The sequence below is a fragment of the Elephantulus edwardii genome, unplaced genomic scaffold, assembly GCF_000299155.1.
Source record: "Elephantulus edwardii isolate Elephantulus edwardi_28Jun2011 unplaced genomic scaffold, EleEdw1.0 scaffold00167, whole genome shotgun sequence".
Taxonomy (NCBI): Eukaryota; Metazoa; Chordata; class Mammalia; order Macroscelidea; family Macroscelididae; genus Elephantulus; species Elephantulus edwardii.
In genome coordinates, this window is record NW_006399917.1 from 3,137,112 (window position 1) to 3,152,718 (window position 15,607).

At 44.3% G+C, this 15,607-nt stretch overlaps 1 protein-coding gene across 1 annotated transcript in view; it reads right to left on the minus strand.

Moving 5' to 3' along the window:
- TBC1D1 (TBC1 (tre-2/USP6, BUB2, cdc16) domain family, member 1) overlaps positions 1-15,607 on the minus strand; it is a 378,557-nt gene that overhangs the window by 75,935 nt on the left and 287,015 nt on the right. The window contains exon 13 of the mRNA XM_006895424.1: positions 6,274-6,456. Within this exon, the coding sequence (XP_006895486.1) occupies positions 6,274-6,456 (183 nt within the window). The remainder of the gene's footprint in view (positions 1-6,273; positions 6,457-15,607) is intronic.

A 15,607-nucleotide genomic window follows, 5' to 3' on the forward strand; every position in this document is an offset into this window, starting at 1 on the left:
GTTTCTCAGCACCTGCATGTATGATACCTGTCCACGTTTCTCAGCACCTGCATGTATGATTCCTGTCCATGTTTCTCAGCACCTGCATGTATGATACCTGTTCACGTTTCTCAGCACCTGCATGCATGATACCTGTCCATGTTTCTCACTACCTGCATGTATGATACCTGTCCATGTTTCTCACTACCTGCATGTATGATACTTGTCCATGTATCTCAGCACCTGCATGCGTGATACCTGCCCACATTTCTCAGCACCTGCATGCATGATACCTGCCCACGTTTTTCAGCACCTGCATGCATGATACCTGCCCACGTTTTTCAGCACCTGCATGCATGATACCTGCTGTTTTTCAGCACCTGCATGTATGATACCTGCCCACGTTTCTCAGCACCTGCATGCATGATACCTGTCCACGTTTCTCAGCACCTGCATACATGATACCTGCACTACCTGCCCACGTTTCTCACTACCTGTGGCTGGTGGATGTGGGACAGCAGTGAAGCTTCTGAACACGAGGCCACCATAGAGGTTCCTCAACAGGTGGATTTATCCTGTCAGAGACACGGGGCCTTTTGGTTAGCTGGGCAGTACACTACAAGATTACATCACTTGCAGAGAAATAAAGGAGTCAAGGCCTGGGAAAGAGGAGGTGCACTTTAGTCCCAATGCCACTGAAAAGTAGCTATTTAACTTTAGGGAAATCACAATTGATACTTTCAACTGTCTGGACTGACTGTTGCTGTTTACTGTCCAACTGGAACTGACTCATAGCTGACCTTCCTGCAGGATTTCAGAGGCAGTAAATTACCTTGGAAGAGACTGTTTCTCTAGTGGCTCCGGATTAAAATCCAGTACCTTTGGGTTGGTGTAACCTCCTGCCACTAAAACAACTACCCAATAGCTGACCCTCCAGGGGTTTTTCAGAGGCAATAAATCTCACCAGAGGAGACTTACATCCTTCCCCAAGAAGCAGTGACTGAATTTGAACCACATGCCTTTGGGATTGCAGCACAGCTCCTTACAACTAGACCACCAAAGCTCCCTGGAATCTGGAGTGGAGTCTACTTAGATGAAATATTTTCATTCTTTTCAGGTTGAAGATCAACTAGGAAATAGGAATGCCTCTTAAAAAAACTCCTCATTCTTTCTTCTCAAAAGCCTGCAAGTCAGCTTGAAGCCTTGGTAAATTCACAACTTAGCCTTCCTTTAAGGAGCAATTTCTAAAGAATGCAATAAAATGATTGTTTCTCTAGTATAGAGATAACTCGCTGGTTAGTTCTTGTCAAATCTTGCTTCTGCATTTAATGGGAAAGTTCCACGCCTACCCCACCCAAGTAGACTTCCTAAATGGCTGGAGGCAATTCCCAAGGTGGGTCTTACTGCTGATCCTTCTTCTCCGGTGATGTAAGTACTACATAGACTGATACAATGGACTAATGCTTCATATATTGGATTTAGTAAATCCACATGCTTCCACCACAAAGATAACCGTCTGTTTGACCTTACAGAACTGTGAAGAAAAAATGAACTCGAACAGTATATGTAAAGGCTACAGAGAACTGAGGAGTGCCAGTAAGTCAGATGAGATGAAGAAATAGTAGAAAGATGCTGGCCAGAGCCAGCAAACTTAATGCAACACCTGGAACATTTTCCAGGTGACCCTGGAAAACACACATGTTGATTCTCGTCTCTCAGTCATCACCTACAGTGCAGCATGTACTCCGCTTTGTGGCATCCTGATTTCGCCTAATGCATTACAGTCCCAGTTCCGCCCAACAATCCCCGAAGCCGGCAGTGCCATTCGAATTTTACAGCTCCGCCCTGATTCTAACATGACTGTCATTTGTAAGATGATTGGCAGGGACCAGCTTTAAGGTTTATGACCTACATGATGAACAGCACTGCCTTTTTACCTTTCAGCACAAATCCCAACATACACATGAAGGTAAATGCTGTGCCCTCAAACCATCACTATCACTTAGCTGGTAATGGAGACCATCACCATCAAACTCCTTACAGACCTGATTTTAAACTTGCTTTGGCTTAATGCTAAGGAGTTGCATCCCAAACCAAAAAATGTTTATAGTTTGAATCCACCAGCTGTTGTGCAGGAGAAAGATGGGCAATCTTTTCCCGTGTGCTTGACTGCCTCTGAAAATCCACTGGAGGGTCTGCGGTAGCTTGGTCCTGACTCGATGGCTAACAACAATTTGAAAGGACATATAAGAAAACAGTAAATGCAACAATGAATGAACAAAAAATCTAACTTCTCTATAAACGTTTGTTAAAGTCGCAATGAAATACTATGCTGCATTGAAAAACAAGGAACTCATGCAATATTATTCAAAATGGTTGACTCTGGAGAACATTATGCTGAGCGAAATATCCCGGTCACAAAAGGACAAATATTACATGATGCAACTGTTGTAGAATGGGACTAACCTCGGGGTTGGGGAGAGACTGAGTAAGATGGGTTCAATAATGTATACTGCACTGAAACAGAGGAGGGAGAAAACTGTTTAAAAGAGATATGTGACTAGGTATTTCTGTCATCACAGGAGTCTAGAGCGATGGCTACATGGTGGAGGGGACCTGGGGGAGGGCTTGTAAAACAATGAAAGAATCTTTTCTTTTACTTTTCCATAATTTTTGACTCATGTACTTATAACTTGTTAGTTAAATTTGTGTCTTCTAGGTTGCAACACCCCCATGATACATCTTCAAGGATATGAACATGTACGGCTAAGCACAATCAATAACAGTGCATCTAAATTCCAAAATCAATCTCCATAATAGTCTATGTGTTTCCTACTGCCAAAGGGGCCCTTTAGAGTAGTGAGAGAAGATCTTCACCCTGAAACCCACAGCATCCCTTTTCAGCAGGAAGTAGCTAAGACAATATGCCATCCCCTTTTCCTTATGAATCAGGGTGAAGTCTCTCTCAGGGAGGAGTGATAGGGAATGGCAAAGGACACACTGACAAAGGAGATTAATCAGAACTGACTTTGACAAGCACTGTGGCAATTGGAGAATTAAAACAGACATTTGGATGGCGGGGGAAGAAGAACAAACTGGGGAGGAGGGTAGAGAGAATGGTGTAGCAATGAAGGAATGAAAACCCAAAATCCCTGTAAATGTTCATTAAAACTAATAAAATTTAATAACAATTAAAAAAAAAAACCAAAAAACCAAACAATAAATATATCAACAGAAAAAAACACACAAAAAAAAACCAAAAAAAGTCACAATGAAAATAAAATTTTATTTGAAAAAATAAAAAGACAGTAAAAAAAAAGGATGCGTAAAAACTTAACACTACTTTCCTAAATCCAACTAGTTTCTCAGCTTCAGTACTGCATGTATACCACAAAGAGTTGTCTCTTCTCAAACAGTCCATTTCAACTGCTGGACTACACTCAGATCCAAAAAGTCTCACTATATTTAGTTTCTTGGTCTTAGTAAAAAATGAGGGACTCATTTTGACCATCAATCTTATTAATCAAACCTAGTATCATAATGAAGTTTATATTTTATTTCCAGATGTACAGGCTGGATTTAGAAGAGGTCGTGGTACTAGGGAACTTATAGCTAATGCCAGATGGATCTTGGCAGAAAGCAAAGAATACCAGAAGCCTGTCTATCTGTGCTTCATTGACTATGCAAAGGCTTTTGACTGTGTGGATCACACAAGCTGTGGCTGACTCTGAGAAAATGGGAATCCCAGAACATTTGATTGTGCTAAGGTGAAACCTATACTTGGACCAAGAGGCAGTCGACAGAACAGAGCAAAGAGACACTACATGGTTCAAAATCAAGAAGGAGTCCATCAGGGATGTATTCTGTATCTATACCTTTTCAAGCTGTACACAGAACACATCATCTGAGATGCTGGGCTGTACAAGGAGGGATGTGGCATCAGGATTGGTGGAAGAGTCATCAACAACCTGCGTTATGCAGATGACACAACCCTGCTTGCTGAAACTGAGGAGGACCTGAAGCGCTTGCTGCAGAAGGTCAGGGACTATAGCCTCCTATATGAATTGAAGCTCAACATCAAGAAAACAAAGATTCTCACCACTGGGCCAATTGGCAGCATCAGCATGGATGGTGAAGAAATTGAGATAGTTAACAGTTTTAGTTTGCTTGGTTCCAGAATCAACACTCTTGGTAACAGCAGCCAGGAAGTCAAGAGATGAATTGCATTGGGAAAGTCAACTGTGAGGGACCTCTCAAGAGTACTGAAGTGCAACGACATCAGACTGGAGACTAAGGTGCGTCTGATCCGGGCTATAGTCTTCGCAATTACGTGCTATGCATCAGAGAGCTGGAAAGTGAGTAGGGTTGATAAAAAGAGAATTGATGGCTTTGAGCTTTGGTGCTGGAGAAGAGTGTTGAATATTCCAGGGACTGCTAGGAGAACAAACAGGTTTGTCCTGGAGAAGGTGAAGCCAGAGTGCTCCTTGGAGTCAAGGATTCTGAAGCTTCATCTGACATACTTTGGGCATGTTGTAAGGAGGGACTAGTCCTTGGAGAGGAACATCATGTTTGGCAGAGTGGAGGGGCAGCGAAGAGGAGGAAGACCTTTGATGAGATGGACTGACTCTGTGACTGGAGCGGTGGGAATAAGTGCGTTTGAGATGGCTAGGTTGGCACAGGATAGAACCGCGTTTAGAGCTCTTGTACATAGGGTCCCTGTGAGTCACAAACAACTCAATGGCACATAACAACAACAAAAAACAACATGATTAATTTCCATTAATGACACCCATCAAGATCAAAACCAGCTCATTTGAAATAAACAAACAAAAACCCAAACGTGTGCAACCATGGCTATCCTTGGAAAAAAAACATCACTCTCAGAAAAAAGGAGAGTCCGTGAAGGAAAGTGAGACCCTCAGCGAGTTGGACCAGCACAGTGGCTGCGACAACAGAATTAAATGTTGTAGGGATTTTGAGGATGGCACAGGATCCAGCAGGGTTTTGTCCTTCTGTAAATAGGGGCCTCAAACACCACAGCCAACTCAATGGCACTTAACAACCACACAGCAACTGCAAAGTGGCCCAGATGCTGGCACCATGCCTGAACCACTCCTGCAACTTCCTTACAAAAGAGTATGTTCAAAGCTCGCAGATAGAAGCTTTCGCTGTTCTACAACCAGGAGGTTCTCTCTACTCTCTGGGGCCAATGTTCTCTCCCACCGGATCAATTTCTTTGCTGCTCTGAGAGTGGCAGCAAGGAAACAGGAAATTAACAAAGCAAAAACTTTCAAATTCATGTCTTGTTTCGATGCTGTCTGTATGAGCACAGGTAGAACTTAGCTAATGCTGACATTTCACCTCCTTTTGCCGGATTAACAGCAACTCATGGAAAATGCACACAGAACAAGGTGTACAGATGTCAATGACATCGAGGCAGGATCAGTTAATACTGAACCCTCAGACGTAGACTATAGTTGAGGACAAAACAGGAAGAGAGAGTGATTGCATGCATAAATACTTTAGAAGGCTAGGGTTTAAATTTGAAGGCTGTGCACTGCAATCCCAGAGGAACACGGTTCAAGTCCACCAGATGCTCTGCCGGAGAAGGAGGCGCAATATCCTCCTGTACCAGTCAGATCTGATTTGACGGTACACGCACACAAAATTAAAAAAAAAAATGTGAAGGCTGTAACTGATTAACTTCAGGATGCTATGTTAATAATGATCATGTGGGAATAATCAAGAGAAATGCATGGTTATCAATGTTGCTGTGTACCGTCGAGTTGGAATCAATAGCTGACCCTCTGGTGTGTTTTCAGAGGCAATTAATCACATGGGAGGAGATTTCCCATCCTTCTCCCATGGAGCAACTGGTGGCCTCGAACCACATGCCTTTAGGATTGAAGCACAGCTTCTTGCCCCTAGGCTACCAGAGCTTCCAAGTATCACCAGAGTATCCTATTTTAAGTATCCTTAAAATAGTTAACTTATATGTCTACATCCAACACAGGCGTAGAAGTTTAAATGTTGGCATGTTAGCCAAAAGGTGAGCAACCTGAACCATCAGACACTGGTTGGGAGAAGGATGGACAGTGTCCTCTGGTTAAGATTAACCCTTGGAGGCCAGATGGAGGGTGATCAGGAGCGGGAACGGACTTGATGAACATGTGTTGTCTTAGTGTGTGCATGCGTGTGACATAAGCCTACACTAGGTCTCATCTGATTCACTTCACAGCAAAGATAAGTGAAGATCAGGAGGCCTGTTCAGCATCAAAACGACAGCGGACCAACCTTGTAGCTTCTGGTTCTCCTTCTCCATCCTGAGTAGCAGGATCTGCTGCAGAATGGCCTTCCGCCACAGCTCCCGCAGCTCCCGGGGACTCCTCTTCTCCTCTGGTGAGGGGCCAAAGGGCCCATCCTCACAAACTGGCTCTAAAGGCGACCGTGGGGGGACTTCTCCCAGCTCAGAGTAATCTGGAGGGGAAAGGGACATTTGGAAATGGTCATATTTCTAAGAAAAGTTCACCAGCAGACTCTGCTTATTTAGATACTCTATCACCAAACGTTTGGAAGCAGGGATGGCATCCACTTCCTAAATAACACGCCTCCAGAAACTCTATGAACCTTGATAAACGTCGATAGTTGTAGAAGGGCTTCATGTCATTATGAGAGGAGCTCGACTAGAAGGCAAGCAACAACAAAACATGACTGTGGGAGAATAAACGGGAGAGGGTGAAACTAAGCTGCTCCCTGAAGGCAAGGATTTGGAAGCTCCGTCTCACAGACTTTGAGTACATGGCCAGGAGGGGCCATTCCCTGGAGAGGGACAGCATGCTTGGAAGGATGGAAGGACAGCACAGGAGAGGAAGACTCGGGATGAGATGGATTGACTCAGCAGTTAGGTCTGTCAGAGACACTGAGTCATCAGGATATGACCGAGTTCAGAGCTAATATAGAAAGGGTTGCTATGAGTCGTAGGTGACTTGACAGCACATAACAACAACATCACCAAACTTGAAAATCAATTGCTAGCATCTAAGAATAAACTATGTTGGAATCACACATTTAAATCAAATATAGTAAGGACAATTTACAGTATCTTGAGAAAACATTCAGAACGTTTTGAAGATAGAATGGTTTTCTGAGTTTAAAACCATATCGTTAAATAGCAGCAAACATACCAAACTATTCTAAGAGCTTTGTGTTTCCTAAGTTACTGAATACTTACACGATCATCCTATCAAGTGGGTGTTCTAACTACATTTCAGACAGATGCAAACTAAGAAAAGGGAGCAGAAGTAACTTGACCAGGGTCTCAAAGTGAGAAAGGAGGGGAGCATGGACTGAGCCCCAGCTTGGCCTTCATGTGCATTTGTAACCACTAAGGGAGCTCTGATGGCCTAGCAGGTAAGGAGGTGCACTGCTAACCCCAATACAGACAGTTCAAATCCACCAGCTGCTCCATGGGAGAGAGCTGAGCACCTCCTGTGAGATTTACAGACTCTAAAAAATCATTGTAATTGTCATCACAATTACATGCTCTGCATCAGAGAGCTGGACAATGACTAAGAATAACAGAAAAATTGATGCCTTTGAGTTGTGGTGCTGAAGAAGAGCCTTGAACATAGCATAGACTGCCAGGAGAACACATAGGTCTGTCTTGGAGAAGATAAAACCAATTACTCCTTGGAGGCAAGAATTTTGAAGCTCCACTCACATACTTTGGGCACATGGCCAGGAGGGACCGATCCTTGGAGAAGGACATCATACTTGGAAGGGTAGAAGGACAGCATAGAAGAGGAAGACCCAGGATGAGCTGGATTGATACAGGAACTAGGGCAATGGGGGTAGGTGTGTCAGAGTTAGTGAGACTGGCTCAGGATTGGGCAGACTTGAGAACTGTTGTACATCGTGTTGCTATGAGTTGCAGGTGACTGACTTGATGGCACATAACAACAACAATAGCCAGGAAATAAGTACTTTAGCTAGCTTCTTTTTAAAAATTACTAAAGATTCTCATCACTGGGCCAACTGGCAGCACCATGATGGATGGAAAAGAGATTGAGGTTATTAACAGTTACAGCTTACTTGGCTCCACAATCAATACTCTGGGCACCAGCAGCCAGGAAATCAAAAGATGAATTATATTATGTAAATCTGCCATCAGGGACCTTTCTAGAGTACTGAGAAGTAATCAATGATGTCAGTCTAGAGACTAAGGTGAGCCTGATCCATGCCACGGTCTTCACAATTACTTGCTATGCATCAGACAATGACTAAGGATGACAGAAGAAGAACCGATGCCTTTGACTTGTGGTGCTGAAGAGTCCTGAGCATACCATGGGCCACCAAGAAAATAAAAAGGTCTTGGAGAGGGTGAAACCAAGTTTCCCCTTGGAGGCTAGGATTGTGAAGCTCTGTCTCACATACCTTGGACATGTGGCCAGGAGGGACCAGTCCTTGGAGAAAGATATCATCCTCAGAAGGGTGAAGGGAGAGTGCAGAAGAGGAAGACCGCAGCAGAGATGGATACAGTAACTGGGGCAATGGGGGTAGGTGTGCTGGAGTCAGTGAGACTGGCTCAGGACAGGACGGGCTTCAGAGCTGTTGTACACAGGGTCACTATGAGTCTCAGGCAACTCACCAGCACATAAAAACCACCACCACCACTATGTAACTAGGCTCCTCAGGGAATGCTGGTGGCCTAGACGGCAGGGGTTTTACTGCCAACCTAACGGCAGTTTGGAATCCACCAGCTGCTCCAAAATAGGGATACTCTCCTCCATTGTGATCTGAGCTTTTGAAAACCTGCCGGAAGGTCAACTGTGAATTCATTCCAACTCACCAGCAATGAGTTTTGGAGACTAGTCTTAGTGTGAACAAAAAGAGAATTATTTTTATCAGTTCTTAGTCAATAGTAAATGATAAAATCCCTAACTATTATCCCGTAAAATAAATTTAGGTGAAGGAATTACACTTTCACCTCTTTCCAGGACTGAGGATTTGTTTTACAAAGGTTACCTTTAGACCCACATTCTCGAGATGCTCTGTGTCATGCTGTTGTGCCTCTAAGTTGGAACCAATCCAGGCATACCTTAGCCCTGATCATGTCTTTTCCTGTCTAGATCAGTTAAAATTAGCTATTTTCCAGTTTATACAAAATTATCCAGATTTGGTACAAATCTTGAGCTTTGTAATCAATCCTCTTCTGGGGGAGGAGGAAAGAGGACTGAGTGGGGTGGCAGAGAAGGACAAAAAGGTGACAATATTGGTCAACTATTAATTGAGGGCCTCTCTTTAAGAGTAAGTATATGCACTATTTTATGGGAGCTCTGGTGTCTATCTCTTCTTATGCAATGGACCCTCTGGACGCTCAGCTATGAATCAGCTTCAACTCAAGGGAAATGAGTTTTAGGTTTTTTAGCATGATTTTAAGTTGGGTAATTCCAAAGCAGAGCAGGGCAACACTGTATGGTTCAAAATTGAGAAGGGGTACGTCAGGGATGTGTCCTATCTCCATACCTTTTCAACCTGTATGCAGAGCAGATTATCCAAGAGGCTGAGCTCTATGAGGAGACGCATGGCGTCAGGATTGGTGGAAGATCTATCAACAATCTGCATTATGCAGATGACACAACCCTGCTCGTTGAAACTGAGGAGGACCTCATGCACTTAATGCAGAGGGTCAAGGACTGCAATGAGGCTCAATGTCAAGAAGACAAAGATTCTCACCATTGGACCAATCAGTAGCATCAGGATGGATGGCGAAGAGATTGAGATTGTTCACAGCTTCAGTTTGCTCAGCTCCACGGTCAACACTCTTGGCACCAGTAGCCAGGAAATAAAAAAATGTATTGTGATGGGAAAGTCTGCTGTTAGGGACCTCTCTAAAGTACTCAAGAGCAACGGTGTCTCTCTGGAGACTAAGGTGCGCCTGATACAGGCCATGGTTTTTGCAATCACTTGTTATGCATCAGAGAGTTGGACAATGACTAGGGAGGACAGAAGGAGAATTGACACCTTTGAGCTGTGGTGCTGGAGAAGAGTATTGAATGTACCATGGACTGCCAAGAAAACAAACAGATTCATCCTAGAGAGGGTTAAACCAGGCTACTCCTTGGAAGCAAGGATTCTGGGGCTTCGTCTGACATACTTTGGACATGCTGTAAGGAGAGACAGGTCCTTGGAGAGGGACATCATGCTGGGTAGAGTAGAGGGACAGCGCAGGAGGGGAAGACCCTCTATGAGGTGGATTGATTCAGTGACTGGGGTAATAGGGATGGGTGTGTCAGAGACAGTGCGATTGGCACAGGATAGAGCAGAGTTTAGGGCTGTTGTACATAGGGTCGCTATGAGGCTATGAGTCGCAAATGACTCGATGACACATAACAATTCCAAAGCCAAACACACCAATATTTACCGAGACTCTTAGTCAACACACCCAACAAAAGACTTGTTGCTCTAAGAAGGGCTACTTTGCTGTTCCTATCCACCCCCCCCCCCAACCCCCAACAATCTTTTGGCTCTGGTTTCTTTCACTGGCTCATGTCTTCACTGAGAGGCCAATATTGGGCAGTGTGATTCCAAAAGGCTGAGCTGGGACTGGGGGACCCACACCACCCCCGGGCCAGTGTGGACTGCATCTCCCTGTAAGCATCGTGCCTTTTGGGTTCTGACCTGTCATACAAATAACCCTCATCCACAATGCCACCAAACGACGAGGCAAACAGGCGCCGTCAGACGTGTTTATAAAGTCTGCAAAACCACAAAACCAGAGCCCATCAGTCTAAGATTAGATGTCATTATTCTCACATCTCCTATAATGACAGGGTGCTGAACGTTAAATTAAATTATGCAGAACTTCAGAAACAACAAACTGCAGTGGGCTGGATGGATTTTTAAAAGCAGTCATAATTCCGGGGCCCTGAGAGACAACTGCTCCATTTAAATCATTACTGTGACATCCCCAGTAGAGTCTTAAGGATGATCTACGTAGGGCTGTCAATATTTCTGATGCCAAATTATTCTCCATCAAAGCAGCCCCTGAATTCTCCTCTCCCCCTGCACATTCACGTGCAAGCTACGTGTGATGCTGCATCGTGGGCATGAAAGGGATCAATGCTGCAGTTGCACCAGAGAAAAAGTGAATCCAGGCTTCCTATTTATCTGCTACCTGTCACCATTAAGCGCTGAATACAGGACTCCTTTTCTGTACTCTCGCAAAGCACTGGCATTAAATTCTCAAGTGCAGTTCTCTTGCTTTTATAGACTTGACATTAAATCACAAGCTAAGTGCCCTGTAAGAGAGAGATCTGAGTAGAAAAATAACACAGTGCGAATTCTCCAATATTCTGGCTTTCTCTGTCACATCGTAAGACAGTTTTAGAATCCTCTCCATCCTTCTCAAAACCCCAGCACTTTCATTTCTAAAGAAAAGGACATGGTTGAAATTCCAGCCTATCTGAAACCTCAGGGGTAAAAGAATGACGCTTTTGGAATCAAGAACTGAAACTAAGCATAGATTCACCGGAGACAAGTTAACAATGGGGGGCACATCTGCAGCCTCTGCCGTTACCAACAGCTGAAGAGGATTTCTTCAAGAAAGAAGTCAAATGATGATGTATCATATAAGACAGAAAGAGACAATTGTTTACGAATGCTGTCAAAGTGCTGATGACATATATCCAGCTCCACCTCACCACAACAGAATGCAAGGAGAGAGCCCTGGAAGAGCAAAAGGAAGATGCCCAAAGCCACCGGAAACTCCGTGGGAGCTTGTTTATTCCTGGCTGGCTGCTTCTACAGCCAAGGAAAGCCCAGGGAGAAGTCCCACTTTGTCACGCTGGATCACCGTTCTCGTGTGCCATTGAGTCAGAACTGACTCGTAGCTGACAGACCCCCCTCCCCAGCAGATTTTCAGAGGTTATAAATCACATGGGAGGAGACTGGTCATCTTTCTCCCTGGGAGCAGAAGGTGGGTTCAAACTGTGTGCCTTTGGGTCTCCAGCACAGCTTCTCACACAGGAGGCCACCAGAGCTCATCTACCTGACAGAATTCAACGACTGCCCACCTCAGAAGAAAGGCCTGGAGATCTGCTTATGATAGATTCATCACAGGAAACCTTCTGGATCACAGCTCAACTCAGACACAGTTAGGGGGAGAGAAAGTTGCCAAGAGTCAATTCTTTCAAGGACAACTGTTTGGTTATGCAACTTCCTCCACTCTCAAGTAGTTTTCAGGCTCTACAGAGGTGCTCTGGTGGCTCCGTGTGTTAAGCACTAAGGCTGCTTAATGAACTATTCCCTGAACAAAGGAATACATCCAGTTTCAAAAATCTAAATCTCCATCTCAAAGAGATGTCTTTGATGATGATTTTGTCATGTGCCGTAAAGTTCCCTGTGACCCTATGTACCAGAGCTCTGAACCCTGCCCTGTACTGAGCCAGTCTCACTGACTCTGACACACCGACCCCCACTGCCCTAGTTACTGTATCCATCTCACCCGGGATCTTCCTCACCTGTGCTGTGCCTCCACCCTTCTAAGCATGATGTCCTTCTCCAAGGATCAGTCCCTCTTGGCCTCATGCCCAAACTATATGAGACGAAACATCAGACTCCTAGCCTACAAGGAGAAATTTGGCTTCACCTTCTCCAAGACAGACATATCTGTTTTCTTGGTGGTCCACGGTATGTTCAAGACTGTTCTCCAGCATCATTACTCAAAGGCATCAATTCTTATTCTATCATTCTTAGTCATTATCCAGCTCTCTGACGTATAGCAGGTAATTGAGAAGATGATGGCCTGGATCAGGTGCACTGTAGTGTCTACACTGACCTCATTGCTTCTCAGTACTCTGGAGAAGGCCCTGACAGCAGATTTACCTTCTGCAATTTGCCTTTTGATTTCCTGACCACTGGTGCCAAAAGTGTTGCGTGAGGAGCCGAGCAAGCTTTAACTGTTAACAACCTCAATCTTTTCTCCATCCATCAAGTGTTAGGTGCTTTATAAAAAGACCACTTCATTACTTTCAATAATGGCATCTATTTGGTGGCTATAAGCCATCAAGCTGACCACAACTAACAACAGATATGAACCTTGTCCTGTCCTATACCATCCTCACAACCTCTGGCATGTTCAAGTTCACTGTTATATTGTGTTGCTCCATCTCATTGAGGGGCTTCTTCTCTTTCTCCGACCTTCCACCTTTCCCAGGATGACGTCTCTTCCCAGGAACTGACCCTTCCTGATAGCATGCTCAAAGCACGTGAAATGGAGTTTCACCGTTTTTGCCTCTTACAAGCATCCTGAATGCACTTCCTCAAAGATATGACTTACCTGTTCTTTTTTTTTTTTATTTTATTTTATTATTTTTGTGTGCGTGTACCGTCAAATCAGATCTGACTGGTACAGGAGGAGATTGCCCCTCCTTCCCCGGCAGAGCATCTGGTGGATTCGAACCTTACCTGTTCTTTTGAAAGTCCATGAGATAGTCCGTACACTGCTCCACCACCACAATTCAAAGGCATTGATCCTTCTATCATCCTTATCCACCAATCAGCTCTCAGATGCACAGGAAGCAAGTGAAAATATCATGGCTTGGATCAGGCACACCTTAGTCTTTAAACTGACATCACTGCTCTTTAACACTATGGTGAAGTCCATGACAGCAGATTTTGCCCAATGCAACACATCTTTTGATTTCTTGACTGCAGTTACCATGGGTAATGACTGTCAATTCATGGAAGGTGAAATTGCTGGCAACTTCAATCTTTTCTTTAATGGTATCATGTTGTTTTTGTTACGTGCCCTTGAACTGAGTACAACTCATAGCAACCCTATGAACAACAGATCTAAGTAAACCATATCCTTTCCTGCACCATCATTATCATCTCCAATATGAGATAGCGTAAATATGGGAACACAGTTTTTAAAATGAGTCTTCTAATGGAAACGCTGGCAGTGTGGAGGCACCAGACACCCCATGGGAGAAAGCAAGATAAGAAACTGCTTCAGTAAAAATCAACAGCCTTGGACGCTCTGTGGGGCAGTTCTTCTCCTCCCAACAAGGTCACGGGGAATTGAAATCTACTCCATGGCGGGGGTGGGGAGCTCAGTCCATAGGCAGCTGTGTTGCTTGCCCAAAGATGGTATATCCCTAGTGGTGTGAACCTGTGAGCAGCTCTGCTGGAGAGAAATGGGTAGTCTCCACCCATGTGATTTATAGCCCAAAACCCCCGCTAGACAGACAGCTCTGAGTCAGTTCCGACTTGGTGGCAATGGACTTCAGCTGTTCTGAGTTCTCTCGAAGCCGGCACATGGAAAGGAAGTGTCGTTGACAGATGCGGATGAATTGGGGGAAAACTAGTTTTTCTGGCTAACTGGAAGTATGAGGAATGTGGCTACTACCCTAGAGTCTGGGAGACTGATTCATCCAGTAGTTCGGTGTTCATACTGGTCGCCTAAAAGGTAAGGAGTTGTGTTGCCAACCCAAAGACAGAATCCACTAGATGCTCCACAGGAGAAAGATGGGCTATCTTCTCCCACGAATTACACTGTTGTTAACTGCCATCGAGTTAGACTCATAGAGACCCTATGAACTAAAGATCTGAACCCTGATCTATAACTATCTTCATTTCTCTAGAGTTCATAGAGTCTTCAAAAGACTGTTGTTTAAGAAGTGGATGCAAATCCTGCTTCTTAGTCTGTCTTAATCTGGGAACTCTACCCAACCCTGTCCACCATGGGTAACCCTTATGGCATTTGACACACCTGTGGCACAGCGTTCAGTATCACAAAAAAGCCACGTTACACAGCCTCTGAAAACCAACTCTGAGTGACTTTTGACTTGACAACAGTGAGTGAGCGAGCTGTCCAGGAAAAGACCTGGGGGTACGTTTCCCTAAATGTCAGTCAAGAAAGCCTTACAGGGCAGTGTTACTCTGTTACGTGAGACCACTGTGAATTGGCAGCAACTCAACAGCACCCAGGAAGCACAACACAATCGAATGGAAATGCCAGGCGAGCAGAGATCTCTGTGTCCTGTGCCCACGGTCAAAAACGCTCCCTGGGAAAAGCAGGGGCCCAAGGAACACACACTGAACAAATGAACGCCTCTACATCTTAGTCCATGCAGACTTCTTCTTAGGATGATTCATAGCAAACAAGCAAAAGATAACTTCATTATTTTCTAGAGTGATATTAGTTGACAGTGTAGATTCACGAAAACATTATTTTAAAAATAATCTTCATTTAGAAACACTATGTAACAGTCAGAAGCAATGATTTTGAAAAATGCTATGTAACATGAGAGAGGCTAGAGAGCATTATGCTTTATGCTGAGTGAACTCAGTGCCATAAGGATAAATACTGCATCAGAGCATTATTGTAAAAGCAGAAGGATAACTAGTAAGGTGTGGATAAAAGTCCAAGAGGGAAAAGGGGTAGGGAGAGGAGGGCTGAGGGTGAGGAAGTTACAGGATTGTGTAGCTGGGTGGGTGGAGGGAGTGGATGAAGGAATGGGGATGGATCTAGAGGAGATGTGAAAAGACAGAGATGGATGGTGGGCATAGATCAATGTGATTCATTTTATAAAACACACTGTATGGGAATAACAATATGAAACAC